This window comes from Colletotrichum phormii, assembly GCF_030913505.1.
Source record: "Colletotrichum phormii strain CBS 102054 chromosome Unknown BDP81scaffold_23, whole genome shotgun sequence".
NCBI lineage: Eukaryota > Fungi > Ascomycota > Sordariomycetes > Glomerellales > Glomerellaceae > Colletotrichum > Colletotrichum phormii.
Genome location: NW_026851465.1, coordinates 1 through 12,928, shown reverse-complemented (window position 1 = coordinate 12,928; position 12,928 = coordinate 1). Strand labels below are relative to the sequence as shown.

At 49.8% G+C, this 12,928-nt stretch overlaps 5 protein-coding genes across 5 annotated transcripts; 3 read left to right on the top strand and 2 right to left on the bottom strand.

Annotated features, from left to right (window-relative positions):
• Window positions 1–1,429: 1,429 nt before the first annotated feature.
• Window positions 1,430–2,320, top strand: BDP81DRAFT_474740 (uncharacterized protein; the record flags this gene model as incomplete). The annotated part of the gene is made up of 2 exons (XM_060594700.1): window positions 1,430–2,042; window positions 2,106–2,320. 2 exons carry the CDS (start codon window positions 1,430–1,432, stop codon window positions 2,318–2,320), a joined length of 828 nt encoding a protein of 275 aa, XP_060440577.1.
• A 1,186-nt stretch (window positions 2,321–3,506) lies between these two features.
• Window positions 3,507–4,355, top strand: BDP81DRAFT_398229 (uncharacterized protein; the record flags this gene model as incomplete). Its single annotated transcript, XM_060588426.1, has 1 exon — window positions 3,507–4,355. The coding sequence occupies one exon, from the start codon at window positions 3,507–3,509 to the stop codon at window positions 4,353–4,355; it is 849 nt and encodes a 282-aa protein (XP_060440576.1).
• Window positions 4,356–5,389: 1,034 nt separating this feature from the next.
• Window positions 5,390–6,927, top strand: BDP81DRAFT_398228 (uncharacterized protein; the record flags this gene model as incomplete). Its single annotated transcript, XM_060588425.1, has 4 exons — window positions 5,390–6,185; window positions 6,269–6,440; window positions 6,510–6,849; window positions 6,907–6,927. The coding sequence occupies 4 exons, from the start codon at window positions 5,390–5,392 to the stop codon at window positions 6,925–6,927; spliced, it is 1,329 nt and encodes a 442-aa protein (XP_060440575.1).
• A 1,721-nt stretch (window positions 6,928–8,648) lies between these two features.
• Window positions 8,649–9,273, bottom strand: BDP81DRAFT_437015 (EC18 protein). Its single transcript, XM_060591191.1, has 3 exons — window positions 9,103–9,273; window positions 8,969–9,034; window positions 8,649–8,886 (listed from the first exon to the last, which is right to left on the bottom strand). Exons 1-3 carry the CDS (start codon window positions 9,176–9,178, stop codon window positions 8,819–8,821), a joined length of 210 nt encoding a protein of 69 aa, XP_060440574.1. The 5' UTR covers window positions 9,179–9,273; the 3' UTR covers window positions 8,649–8,818.
• A 946-nt stretch (window positions 9,274–10,219) lies between these two features.
• BDP81DRAFT_464374 (aminotransferase class I and II) lies at window positions 10,220–11,983 on the bottom strand (the record flags this gene model as incomplete). The annotated part of the gene is made up of 5 exons (XM_060594140.1): window positions 10,220–10,414; window positions 10,508–10,808; window positions 10,886–10,965; window positions 11,098–11,699; window positions 11,764–11,983. The coding sequence occupies 5 exons, from the start codon at window positions 11,981–11,983 to the stop codon at window positions 10,220–10,222; spliced, it is 1,398 nt and encodes a 465-aa protein (XP_060440573.1).
• Window positions 11,984–12,928: the final 945 nt, after the last annotated feature.

Here is a 12,928-nt window from a genome sequence, read left to right as displayed (position 1 = left end):
ATACAGCTTTTGCTCTCAGATTGTCGCTATCTGATGAGACTTGTTCTGATCTAGTATTTACGAGTGCCTCGTAGCGAAATGAGAAGGACCTTGACTCTCCGGTGGCAATTTATTTTTGAGGTCTTGAGGTCGAGCCCCCCTCAGACTCTGGGTTTTCTCATTTTGTCTGTCCCCTACCATTTTTGATCTCATATTACTTAGTTAATTAGGTATTATGGGTGCCAAGCGGACTGAAGGCATCTTACTCAGCTCCCCATTGAGAGAAACATCGGGTTGCTAGATGATTGCTTTCTCGATCTCTACTGAAAGCTTACCCGTGACGACTGCTCACCTATCCACCGCCACTTATAACAACAGCCGCGGTCTTCATTTTGTAGATTCACTGCATTTTAGATGTATGTCCCCATAGATACGGTCTCTTTTCCATGCTGTTGAACTTTTTCCATCATAGATTCAGGGCTCATTGTAAGCATCTCCACAAAACCTATCCTTCAACTCGCCACCTTTTACCGGAGTCTCGACCTGCAGAGATACATACTGAAGAAACAAAACATGCGGAAGATTACATGATACTTAACGGTGGGACTTTTTTTTTTCAGACTTCAGGTAGACCCATGAATGCATGACCGGGAGGTAGGAAGCGAAAGCGGGGAGTTGAAGTCGAAATTTCCGACTGTGGCAGGAAGCTCAGGCAGCATTTGCCATTCTTGACGGTATGAGCCAGCAAGCATGCTGCGATTGCAGCCTCAGGAATCTCGCGTAGCCTCGAGGCTACATGTGGGAATTATTCCTCTCATTTGTCACCATCGGACGAGGAGACCTCGTGGCGCAACAGTTGGGACTGCTCACTACCGGTTACAGCGCCACCAGCTTGACCCCCGGTGCTTTTTGAAGGTCAGGAGTTCGAATGCCTCTGTGGAATCTATTTTTTCGACGTTTTCTTTTTGATATTTGTGAAACTAAAGTTAAATATGCTAATGCGTGGCAAATGGTGCTTCATTTTACATTAGTCCAATGATAGATAACCTTGTCCATGTCGAGATTTCATCGTGTCTGACTGAGTGAGCATGGTGGGGATTTACGTATAATGGCATATTCATTTCTTTGTTTACTTCTGTGTATTCACTGATGTTTGTTTGACACAGCCATATTTCGATGGCCCACCTGCGTCTGGTATTAAGAGGTTTTTTCCAGCCCTCAACGTGAACTTCCCACTCACGTGACAGATATCTCATAACAAATCTGAACTTGCCCAAAAGAATGAGCCCATTTTGGCCTGGCCTCCTGAATGTTCCCCCCTTCGACTCTTTTCTTTTTCTACTTCTCCTTTCTTCCAGCCAGGGCCTTTAGCAGCAACAAAAATAACATCACCAGCTACCAGCTCAAAAGTATCATGGCTCCTCATAATCGCCCTTGGGTCAAAGCCATCATGGACCTTCCAGGCCTCGACTTCTACGTCGAAGGCGATGACCCCCTCTTCAATCGCCGAGTCAACGCCGTCTTCCTGAAGCTGTTCGCCAACAACTATTTTGTCTACGGCAGAGATCACGTTGCTCTTCGCCAGCATTATATCGCCAATCGGGGCGATGCCCTTTTCCGTGCTATTGTCAACCTTCACATCTCCGGCAAACATTCGAACTTCAGCACTTTGTACGGCGCTGCTCTCACTGGCCTCTCTGAAGACTCTGGATCTTCCCGCGAATGGAATGATTCTGATGAGCTCGGAATCGACTCAGTTATTTTCGTCATCGACCGCATTATTCGCGCCCGCCTCCAGCATCTGAGAGCCAACCACACTAACATCGACGAGCCCAACCCTGTCATTGAGGCCTTCCTTGCCACTCTCGATGAGTGGATCGCAGTTCTTGACGAACACAAGATGAATGCTGCCATTCCCTCCGAGTCCGACGCGTCTGACAGCAGCCAACCCTCTCTGCCGCGCAGCCCTCATCCCGACAACGCCGCTGCTGCCTCCGCGTCCAAGGCGTCTACTGTCAATCAGATCATTTTGCCTTACCGTCCTATTCCTGAGAATGAATCGGGTAAGTCAACTTTTGCTATTGGATCGAAGTCATATTTCGAGGCCTTACACAGACGTACTACAGGTAAGCCAGAGCAGGCCAAGTCCAGCACCCAGGACAGCCGTGATCAGACGATTCAGGACTTGCGATCCCAGATCCGGGCATCTCAGGCAAAGACCGAGGAGCGGGCGAACCTTGACATCGCCCGTCGTGAAGAGCAAGAAACTCTTGAACTCGTCAACGAAGCGCTCCGAGCCGAGCTCGATAAGGCGAAGAACGCCCGCCGTCGAATCTGGTAACTGGAGGGTACATCTAGCCAATATCAACACAAAAGATGAAGTGAGCTAGAGGCTGGATGGTTGAGTTTGGAGGTAGTCCCATGCTTTTAGTAAACCAATCCGTCAAATGTGATTATCCTCCTGCGCCGAAAGAACGTTTGAATGAATTATGATGGGTACTCTGGAAAAAGGATACCCTGCTGAGATTTGCCTTGTTGATGCTTTCCCTTTTTAATGATGACACCTACTCCTTGGAGGCCATCTTCGCCGTCGACTGGAATGTCTTGTTCCTTCTGCTAGATTTCCTCGACGCCCGCGAGTGTCCAGTTACCTGACTCGTGGCTATTTCTCTCTAAGATATATGTGTGGTATTGAACGGTAAGAAGGCACGCCCACCGGTACGAAGCACACAAACTACCTTGGAGACATCTCTGACCCTACGTGTAAGTTTACATGATGCCTAGGCGAGGCAAGATTAGGCGGGAGTGTATAAGTAGAAAAAGGTACGCTAGCTGGAATCGAACTCAGAACCTTCAAAAAATGAAGCCACCGGGGGCCGAGCACCTTGCGTTGAGGTCGGGAGTGAGCAGTCCCAGCTGTTGCGCCAAAGCGGTCTCCTCATCCGATGGTGACAGTTTAAGCAATCTACCGACCTATAGACCATAGGCGGTGACTGTATGACTGCTCCCAGCAGACCATGATCCCCACTTCATAGCTTCACATTCACCATCGTGTCCCTTAGGTACCCTCTCATTCACCATCGCGCAGATTCCATTCCATTCACCTTCACATAGACTCCCTTCTATTCACTATCGCGTAGATTTCCATTCACTCTACCTCCCCTCGTACCTCCGTATTGGACATCTCAAAGCACTTATCTCTCGCACGTCTGTCGTCTTCTACTTTCCTCTTTCTTCCCCATTCCAACATCCCAACCCACTCGAGAAAAGACGCGCGTCAAGAGCTTCTCCTTGTATCTCTCTTGTGTATCTTGCACACCCTTCATATCTGGCACCTCTGTTGTGCTCTGCTTTCATCTTCCTTCCCTATTCCAGTCTCTCAATCCAGCCCAGAGAAAGACGTCTCGACTCAAATCTCTGCCACTCCTCCGATAACGCTGCTAAGCATTAAGGTAACAACTTCCCCAAAGGACCTTTGAGGGTCAGTGAATTGCAGGACTAACTCGTTTCTGAAAGACGCAGCAACTATGGCGAACAAGTCCCCCCCTTCCACCCGCAAGATCGCGAACGGAAAGTCTATGCAAATATGGCTGGGATCGCTGAGCAGCATTCCCGGCCTGAAGTTCGGTGCTGGTCTTGGCGATGAAGCCTTCTCCGCTGAAGCCAAAACATCCTTCCTCGAGATTCTCTGTGCCTGGTGCGGTAAGCACGACGACACATTGCCATCCGAGATGGGTCGCAGGATCTTCATTGCTACTCGTGGCACATCCCTCATCGCTTTCGCCCTGATGGTGGCCAACGAGCCGAACTACGTCTTTGGCGGTAATCTCTGGGATCATGCTATGGAGAAGCTCATCGGCATTAGGGGCAAGGCATTCTGTAACGTTCCCTTCTATGGCAGAGAGATTGCTCAGTTCATGAGTTTTCTTTGCGGCGCTCGTTCGACCTATCTGAAAGGTCCTTCCTCTGGCAATCCGACCGATGTCAAGGAGCTCAAGCACTTTCTACGCGCTCTCGACAGTTTGAGAGAGTTTGTTCGAAAGTACAACCTTTCCGCAGACTTCAAGGCCAAGGGTCTCACTTCTTACAATCAGCAGACTCCAGTTGCTGGAGCCTCACGAGGCACCACTGCTTCTAAGAATAACAACACCAACACGGGCTCCGTCCCCAAGAACAACAACACGGGCTCCGCCCCCAAGAACCAGCAGGCCGACGAGAATCATCTATGTCGTGAGGTCAATAGACTGCGCGCCGAGAACGAGACTTTGCGATCCATGCTAGTTAAATCTAATGGCGAGAATGTGTCGCTGCAGTTGGATCTGGTCAAATCTAGATCTCATGAAGCGGAGCTCATGATAGAGCTACAACACAAGTGACTGATGGCGTATGAGGAACAGCAACCGACAAATATTCACAGGATTGGGACGATAGGGTGCTTTGTTTGTTAATTTGGTTTTTGTTATGAAGTGTTTGGGTGGTATTAGTAGGGGCTTGGTTTGCTGGGTAGAGTTCAATCACGGACAATCTGACAATCACAAGAACACACGAGCTGAGCTTGATGAAGAACGCGAGAGGCTGTGGAAACAGGCATAGGTAGTTTAACGTCAATAAAAAGCCTGGTCAATGAATATGAAAAGTTTAATGATGGTGTATATCTCCAAGTAACTATATGTACTTAGCCAATAACTTTTGTGCTCAAACAAAAAAAAAAGCCATGGGCTGGCCCTTAGTGATCTTGTGGGCGCCGGTATTTTTTCAATTTTCCCTACGAAGTGATGCGAGATCCTCACAGTCTTTTCCCATAAATCAAAATACAATCAATGATGAAAATTTCTTCTGTTTCTGTCCGGGAGCTTCTGCTTACACCAAGACACTCTTCATACGCATGGTGCGGCGGCCATGGCGTCGATAGAGATGAGATTATGAGGGGAACAAACTGACTTCATATACCAACAGCCAAAACAGTTCTTGTCTATTTTTCAAAGCACTTCTTTCCTGGAAAGTAGGTCATGGCTCGTGGCAAGCAAAGTTCCGCCCGGGACGATGGTTGCTCTAACCTATGTCTTGTTGAGGTGAACCCTACAACAAGGAAAAGGCTCACAAATTTTGATCTCCGGGCCGACACGATCAAAAGATCTAGGCCCAACTACCTGTCACGTCAGAGAAGCCCTTCACCTTTTCCCCGGCAGGCCCACTTAACGTGTATACTTTTACTTCTACCACTGACTGCCATCCACCACCTGCCTCTTTTTTTCATCAACGCATATCAGCCGCCAGCGATAGTCATTACCAACTCAGCCTAGCAAGTTGCAGTTGCCCCAAATCCCATCTCACACAGCCAATTCCCGTTTCTTCCCTCTCGCCGTCTTCTTCTATTTATCTTCTGCGAATACCTCACTAATAGGTCGCGATGGATCCGACGGCCAGTAAGCTACCTGACGGTACCCGCAGATCCTGGCGCCATCGGATGCAATCTGGCGACCCTCGAGCCGGCAGCAAGGCTGGTTCGATGGATTGTGAGCGGGTGTTGACTGCCGCCATCGACACCATCCCTGGCCTCGAATCTGGCCATCGACTGATCATCCCCCGGGCTCTGAGAGCGGCCTCCGTGGCTCTGCTCACAGATATGATGGACAACCCAAAGAGGATGTCGAAGCTCGATCATAGCCTGTCTGCAGCACGACTGGCAAGAGTCCTTGTCGAGACAGCTACCTCAATGATCCGAACCGACCCCCCACCCAGCTACACGTACACGTCTGGATCCCGGATATGGCAAGAGGTCTTGGTCGAGCTTCGCCGAAATCGCAGGTCTTGGAACTTGAAAGTCGCCGTTTCTGCGAACAAAGTTCGCGATATAATTCGCGCCTTCACCCGGGCCCGCAAGGCGTTTCTTGCCAATGCCGGCAAATCCGCCTTTCTGACCGCATCTGTGCAGGGCTCCCAGGGCTTTCATAGCTTTCTGACCGTCCTTGACTGTTGGACTGAAGTATCAAGTCAATCAGATGCCATGAGAGCCTCTCGTGGGCAGAACACAGCTATCGTGGCCGTCAAGAGGGAGGAACAGGTCGAGCATCTCTTTGGAATGGCCAGGGAGCCTGTCAACCTCGCGATTCCGGTTCGATCTACTGGTCGTCTTTTTGAGCAACCAGCGCCTGCACAGACTGGCAATTCCACTCCAGCTGAATTACGCGAACACGACAACCTAGGTACGTTCCCAAAGGAATTGTAGCTCTTTTTTGCCAGATCTTGTTACATTTACTCTATGGTCATGAGCTAACAGCTTTGCAAGGCACTGGTAAGGGTACGCGGACGGGCAGCTTCGAGGTTCCGGGGCCTCAAGAGCGTGCTGACTCTGCATTCACCGATAACCTCGATGAGCTGAGAGCTCTTAACCTGCAAGTTATGTGTCTCGAGGAGGACAAGAAAGTCCTTGCAGCCGATAATCAAGCTCTCAATGCCGAGTTGAGGGAACTTCGTGTCGAGATCTAGAAGATCTCCGACAAGAATGAGAAACTCACAACGAAAAATAGCAGTATCAAGACTCAGGCAAAGAATCTGAACTCTGTACTCGACAAGGCACTCAAAGAGAACGACGAGCTTCGTACCTCCGTCCAGCCAGACCTCACACCATTCCGCCTTGCTTTGCTTGAAGAGCGCAGCAAAGAGGAAGTGGACAAAGATAACACCAAGCTCCGTACTCTTGTCCATAAGACCAAGGAGAAGGCCAAGACTCTTCCTGTTCAGCTCCGGTACGCCCAAACCGCGGGAGCTGAGGAACGAAAAAGGTATCAAGAGACCCACGCCCAGTATCATGTTCAGAGATCCCGAGCCCTTGCATTGGAGCGAGAGCTTGAGAAGGTGAAGTCTAAGGTAAATTGTTTTCCATGAAAAATTAGCTACGTGGTCACTAACTATACTCGCGCACAGAGAAGCGAACCTACCTCCTAAACGCGTACCGATCCTTCACATCGGCCTAGTTGGGATAATAGAAGGTCGTATCTACTCGCCCTACGACCGATACCACGATTCCTCCTTTGATTACACTGACATGGATCCTCTCACTCTTTCATTGGCTGTTACAACTGGTTATGCTGTCTCACATATCGCCGAATTTGTAAGAGTAATAGACGACTTACCGAGGCAGCTAGCGGCATTACAACAAGATCTATCTTTGTTGGACCTACAGGTCGAATCCATTTTAACTCCTCTCAGCGACTTACCAACCATCTTAGAAAATCAGAACACCGACAGACATCGAATCCGCAATGCTATTGAGAATGACCTGAGGAATCTGGAGCGTCGAATTGACTTTATGGGCCATGAGTTCAAGTTGAAATTAAGGCCCTCAGATGGGCGACTACGCAGCTTGTACAAACTTCATTCTCGTCGCGGAATGCTTCAAAGGCTTTTGAGATTCAAAAACTCTAATCTCCTTCTAGCCATGTTTCGCGACACAAGAAGACTGATCTCGGGCATCAGTGCCAGAATCACAATGATGTCAGAGCTGATGGAGGGACCAGGAGAAGCATCATTAGAGATGGCCAGTGGCGAGGAAATGATTGAGCGTGCCTGTGCGATTCTATTGGAACCATCAAGACAAGACTTAGAAGAAGAGTGGTCTGAATGTCGGATTGGAAGTCCAATTCGACCGCGGATAAGGACAAGAGCATGGGCCACCTCGAGGGAGTACAATTAGACCGCGACTACCCAACCAACCTGCGGTTGGAATATCCCTTTTACACATTTTGCAGAATCAATCAATACAGAGATATTGATACTTCGTCACCCCCAGGACCCTACGGTTCGAACCAAATTCCCTGTGAAAGGAATACCAACACTGAAGCATTCCAAATCCCACTTCTCAGAACTGTTTCCGAATTCGTCGACAACCCTTCAAATCCGGCACAGGTAGCTCAAGGGAATACGTCCGAGATTATAACGCGAGCCTCATCCACCATCGCCCCTCAACACTTGGACACAGCTCATAGTCCTCGAAACCCACAGTAAGAACAGCCCGTTCCATAATCTCCATTTCAGACATTCAATCAATTAGCTGACATCACCGCCGTCACACACAGGGGAGCAATTCCAAACGTCATCGACACATTAGCCCAGGACATCGAGAGCCAAAGTTCGTTGGCACTGTTGGTATCCCTATCACAGGGAAGTTAGTTCGAACCGTAGGGTCCTGGGGGTGACGAAGTATCAATATCTCTGTATTGATTGATTCTGCAAAATGTGTAAAAGGGATATTCCAACCGCAGGTTGGTTGGGTAGTCGCGGTCTAATTGTACCACCTCGAGGTGGCCCATGCTCTTGCCCTTATCCGCGGTCGAATTGGACTTCCAATCCGACAGGCACAGCTCGCTGACTTCAATCAGAGGCTGTTAATACCCAGCTGTTATATCCTCATGTTCATTTCGGCCATTGGGATTATTGTCAGCCTGGCCATATCACTTTGGTGGGTTTTTGATAGGGGGGATGCTGGAGGCGGCTTTACTATTGGAAGTTACGTTATTGCGGTTTTTTGGCGTTCTTGTGGCGATCCCATGGTATAAGCATAATCAAACTTGCAGGTGCTGGCAGCAGGACAGGGCCGAAGACGAAGGATGATGGGTCACGGAATGCATGCTGTCTTGAACAATTATCCAGATAGCAATTATCGAGTCGTTAACAAGGTCCGATTGCAACGTGAAGTGAAGTGACTATTCATGGATAACAAGCACATGAACGGTTCTCAACTTCTGCCTAGGTTTCTGTTGTATATATTGCTGTGAAATCATTTGTACGCAGCCCAGTAGGCCAATCTATTTGTCTCAACTGCCTCCTCTGTGCTATTTCAATTGAGTGGTCGACAAGGGCCGCCTGTAACACCGCATCTTTTACCAGTTGTTGAGGTTGAATCAGCTACATCAATACACGGTTAGTAAGAGCATTCAAGCAGCCAAGATCGTTTATCTGAAGTGGTAGAGGGGGCAGTGTTGTCTACTTTTGCAGATGAGTGGTGTGACGCCATTCACGCATCGGATACAGTCGGCGTCATTTCGACACTCCCCTAGAAAACTTAGTGTCAGTACATCACCCTCACATTGGAATTGACCACATGATAGAAGTTGAATGTACCCTTGTCACCCTTTTGCTGGGCAAGAGCAGCTGTGATCAAGAAAGGAAGAAGGCTTACGACGGTTGGGAAACGCATCGTGGCTTATGGTGGAAAGAAAATGTAGAATTAGGTGTTCAAATGCCAGCAGTTGAGAGATTATGGACAGAAATAGAGGATTGATCAGTGTCTTTGGTTGACTTAATTATTGACTTAGGTACATGTATTTATACCATCGCCCCGTGTGAATAACTTGACTTACAGACCAACTTGTTCGTGATGACTTCTGACTCGTATTTCTCAACTGGAACCACACGCAGCTCCACAGCTCAGTACAAGGTGCATTGACTCGAGGCAACTTACTGCAGGGAGTCGTCTTATATCAGGGTAAACTCTAAATATTACGGTCCACATTGTCAATATGTCAACGACTTTGTCTCCATGTTAGCCAGAGAAACAAGATGCAACTCACAGATAATCCGCCAGTTAAGAGACCGCAAATACGTCGGGTAACAAAGCTTAAGCAACTCTAATAATTTCACATTGCAACTTCTCAAAATCTTCTGTCAAGAATGACATATGGTTCAGTAAATCTCTTTCTCGCCGGTTCCGTACACAGCTCAGAAACCCGACCCAGAAGACCGAAGAAAGCGATTCAGACGTCGATCATGCAAGCCGGCATCAAGTCCGAGATCGACATAAAACAGGACGAACGCGAGGAAATCATGGGACAAAACCTCAGACGATCCATAAAACTCCCCCAAAACAAGAATGAAGAAACCCGACACTTCGGTCAACGCCGTTGATCCCAAACTTCAAAAGCCTCGCTTCCCACCAATCAGTTTCCAAAATAATGCAATATTACCAGAGTAATGTGTGTGATGCAGTGCACACACATCAGCTGGCAGGAGTCTCGTCCATCCAATACTGCCTAGTGCTGACTCAAAATCTCGTTATTCCACCGGCTGTGTGCCCCGCAGGGCTCCAGCGGCCGCACCGCGACTTGAGAGAGTTCGGGCCAATCTCGCCGCGCCAAGTACGACGACATCGGCTTCTCGGTGGTTGCTCTCAGCCTTTCAGGTACCTCCACCCTGCGGCGATTTTTTTTGTACTCGAAACACCAATTTTTCCGTTGTTCCCTCAAATCGCGACGAGATGACCCATGCCTTTTGGCGGCGGGTGATAGATCCCAGGAAGGCCGATCGTGGGGTCAAAGTGGTCTTTGCCGTCAAGCAGCCTTAGACACTGAAACAGCCTTTGGAGACCAAGCTTGAACGTTTCCTTTTCCCCGCCAAAGTTGAGTCGGAACCATCCCGCACGCTTGGAGAAGAATGCCTGCGACGCATCAGCATCAATCCATCGTTAGCGACCAAGCCTCAGACGGGACGGCTGCTCGAGCTTCTTAGCACCCCAAGATATTGAACTCACCTGTCCGGGTTCAAGATAGACGCGGTACTTCATCAAGTACTCCAAAAACTTCAAATCCCCTTCCTTGCCATGCTTCTCGAGCAGGAGGTCCACCCACTCGGACAAATTGACAAACACAAAGAAGCCCGCCTCGGCTTTGACATGTGGGATATCGTACTTTTCCAGCTCTTCCTCGACAAAGGTGCGTCGTTTGGTCAGGCGGCGACGGAACTGGGGCAGATATTGGTTGCGGAGGTACTTTGCGTCCGACAGGAGCTTCGCTGCTGTTGATGCGCTGAGTGCAGAGACCCATCCGAATGTGCTATTCGTAGATAACAATGGTTAGCCTGGTTGGGCGTACAGCGTGTTAGTGTTGGTAAAGCGAAGGCTGTGACTCACCTCGACGCCCGCGTCGCCTCGTATATCTCCCGGTTGTATGTCGCGAGGAAGCCAACCCTGAGCCCACCGAGGCCGAAATCCTGCAAGGGTGAAGAAGAGAGTCAGTCGGTTTTGTTTGTGATTCATCATGCGAAGCCGAAGCCGAAGTAGACAATGGCCCCACTCACGGCAGCACGGCTCAAGAACAGGCCTAGACGGGAATGACTGCTCACCCTACTCAACCCCCATAGCACATGAACATTCCTAAAGTTGACATCGAGCCCAAGACTCAATATACTCGAAAACCGATCTCCAGCGCTCATGGCGTAGATCTCATCAACAATAAGATGAATCTTATGCCTCGCGCAAAGCTGGGAAATCTGTAACAGCACGTGTGCGGCGTAGCACCGACCCATCGGGTTATCAGGATTAGCCAATAACACGCCGCCGACCTTGCGCTTCTGGCTCAACTCGACCTGGATCGCATTCTCCAGACGTACGACCAGCTCAGGAACCTGTATGGGTCCGTCCTCGTGCGGCGGTTCGCCCCAGAAACGCTCTTCGGGGATGTCGTCGCAGGGTACCTCGACGACGCGGACGCCGTTGCGCGTCCAGACGTCGCGGGCGAACATCCCGTAGCTTGGTGTCGCGAGGAGCACGGCGTCGCCCTCGTTGGTGATGTTGTATGTGAGGGTGTCTAGTAGTGTTGTCACACCGTTGGCGGCGAGGATGTTGTCGGCGGTTAGGGGTAGGCGGACTTTGAAGTGCTCGTTCATGAAGGCTGCTGCTGCTTTTGGAAGCTCGGGGGAGCCTTGTGCGTCGCCGTAGCCAAGGGCTGTAATCGCATCAGCAAGCTAGCGAGCTACGCATGAACATCAGCGTTGGGCGGAATCACTTACACTCCTTGAGCTGGCTCTTCTTGACATTTCGCTTCGTCCAGCACGCCAAGTCTTCCAGCATAATCTCATTGACGGCTGACCCAAGATCAATGATGCCCTTGGGATTCTTCGTCGCGTCGTATGGGTTACTTTCGACTCGCTTGCTGAGGTCATCCATCACATCCGACCGGGCGGTCTTCTGGCCCCGCTGGGTTGGAGGGAGAGCGGCGTTGACAGACATGATGCGTTGACACGGAAAAGGTTGAAGTTGTTGCCTGCTTTTTTCGGCCATATTGTGGCGAATCGAGGTCCTTATATGTCAGGTCTCCCCGAAAGGAAATAAATAAATAGAAAAACATGACAGCCTGATGTGTATACGCAGTCATTGGAAATCAAGGGCGAAGGAAAATGTTTCCCCGGACTCGCGGCAGTGTGGATACCGGACCAGGTACGCGGGCCCGGCTTGACTGGGCTCCACCCTCGGAAAAAAAGGTAAGGTGCGACCCACACCCACCAGTGACTCCTTCGCCGTTGCCTAATCGGGGAAGCAGATACGACTGTGCTACTAATAGTACAGTCATCCTTTTGGGTGCCTGCGAAAAAAAAAAGGGACTGCGCATTGCGAAAACAAGTACTTGAACAGGCAATCAAGACTCACGTAAACACGCCAATAGATGAAGTGGATTGCCCTGAATGAAAATTTCCGAAGTTTACTCCGTCATTCGGCTCGGCTTTCTGGCGTCACTTGCGCGTCGTCTTGCCTAAGGTAGCTTGAGAGCGAAGCAAGCAACGCCATCTTGGCATAATTTCCTGAGTTCCTCTGCTTACGTTTCACCGACGTTCACAGTCTCACGCACACCTCATGATAGCAGCACCAACCCCTCTCTGCGCAGATCTACCGTAAGCAGAGAATAAATTTTCATGGCAAATGCTCATTGAGTTTGGTGTAATCCATACCCTGGTTGTCGGAAAGCTTGTTGGGTGCCTGGAAAGTTCCTCCGATCTCACTAGGCATCGGCTTGGCTCGTGCGTGACAGGATTCTCAGTGCTGACACCCCCACACCATCACTTACGCGGCATTGGCCAGTAGTCAAAACATGAGGCCGTGGCCACCCAACACCCTCAACGGGGGATATGCAAGGCTTACGATGCAGAGCAGCGTCGTAGGAGGCGCGTCAAGTGACTG

Excerpts from the sequence above, each read along its gene's own strand:
- BDP81DRAFT_437015 (XM_060591191.1), bottom strand. The coding sequence starts at position 9,178 with ATGCGTTTCCCAACCGTCGTAAGCCTTCTTCCTTTCTTGATCACAGCT. Across the intron at positions 9,035-9,102 it reads CCAGCAAAAGGGTGACAAGG|GGGAGTGTCGAAATGACGCC; the intron begins GTACATTCAACT and ends TAAGTTTTCTAG. Across the intron at positions 8,887-8,968 it reads CACACCACTCATCTGCAAAA|CTGATTCAACCTCAACAACT; the intron begins GTAGACAACACT and ends GTATTGATGTAG.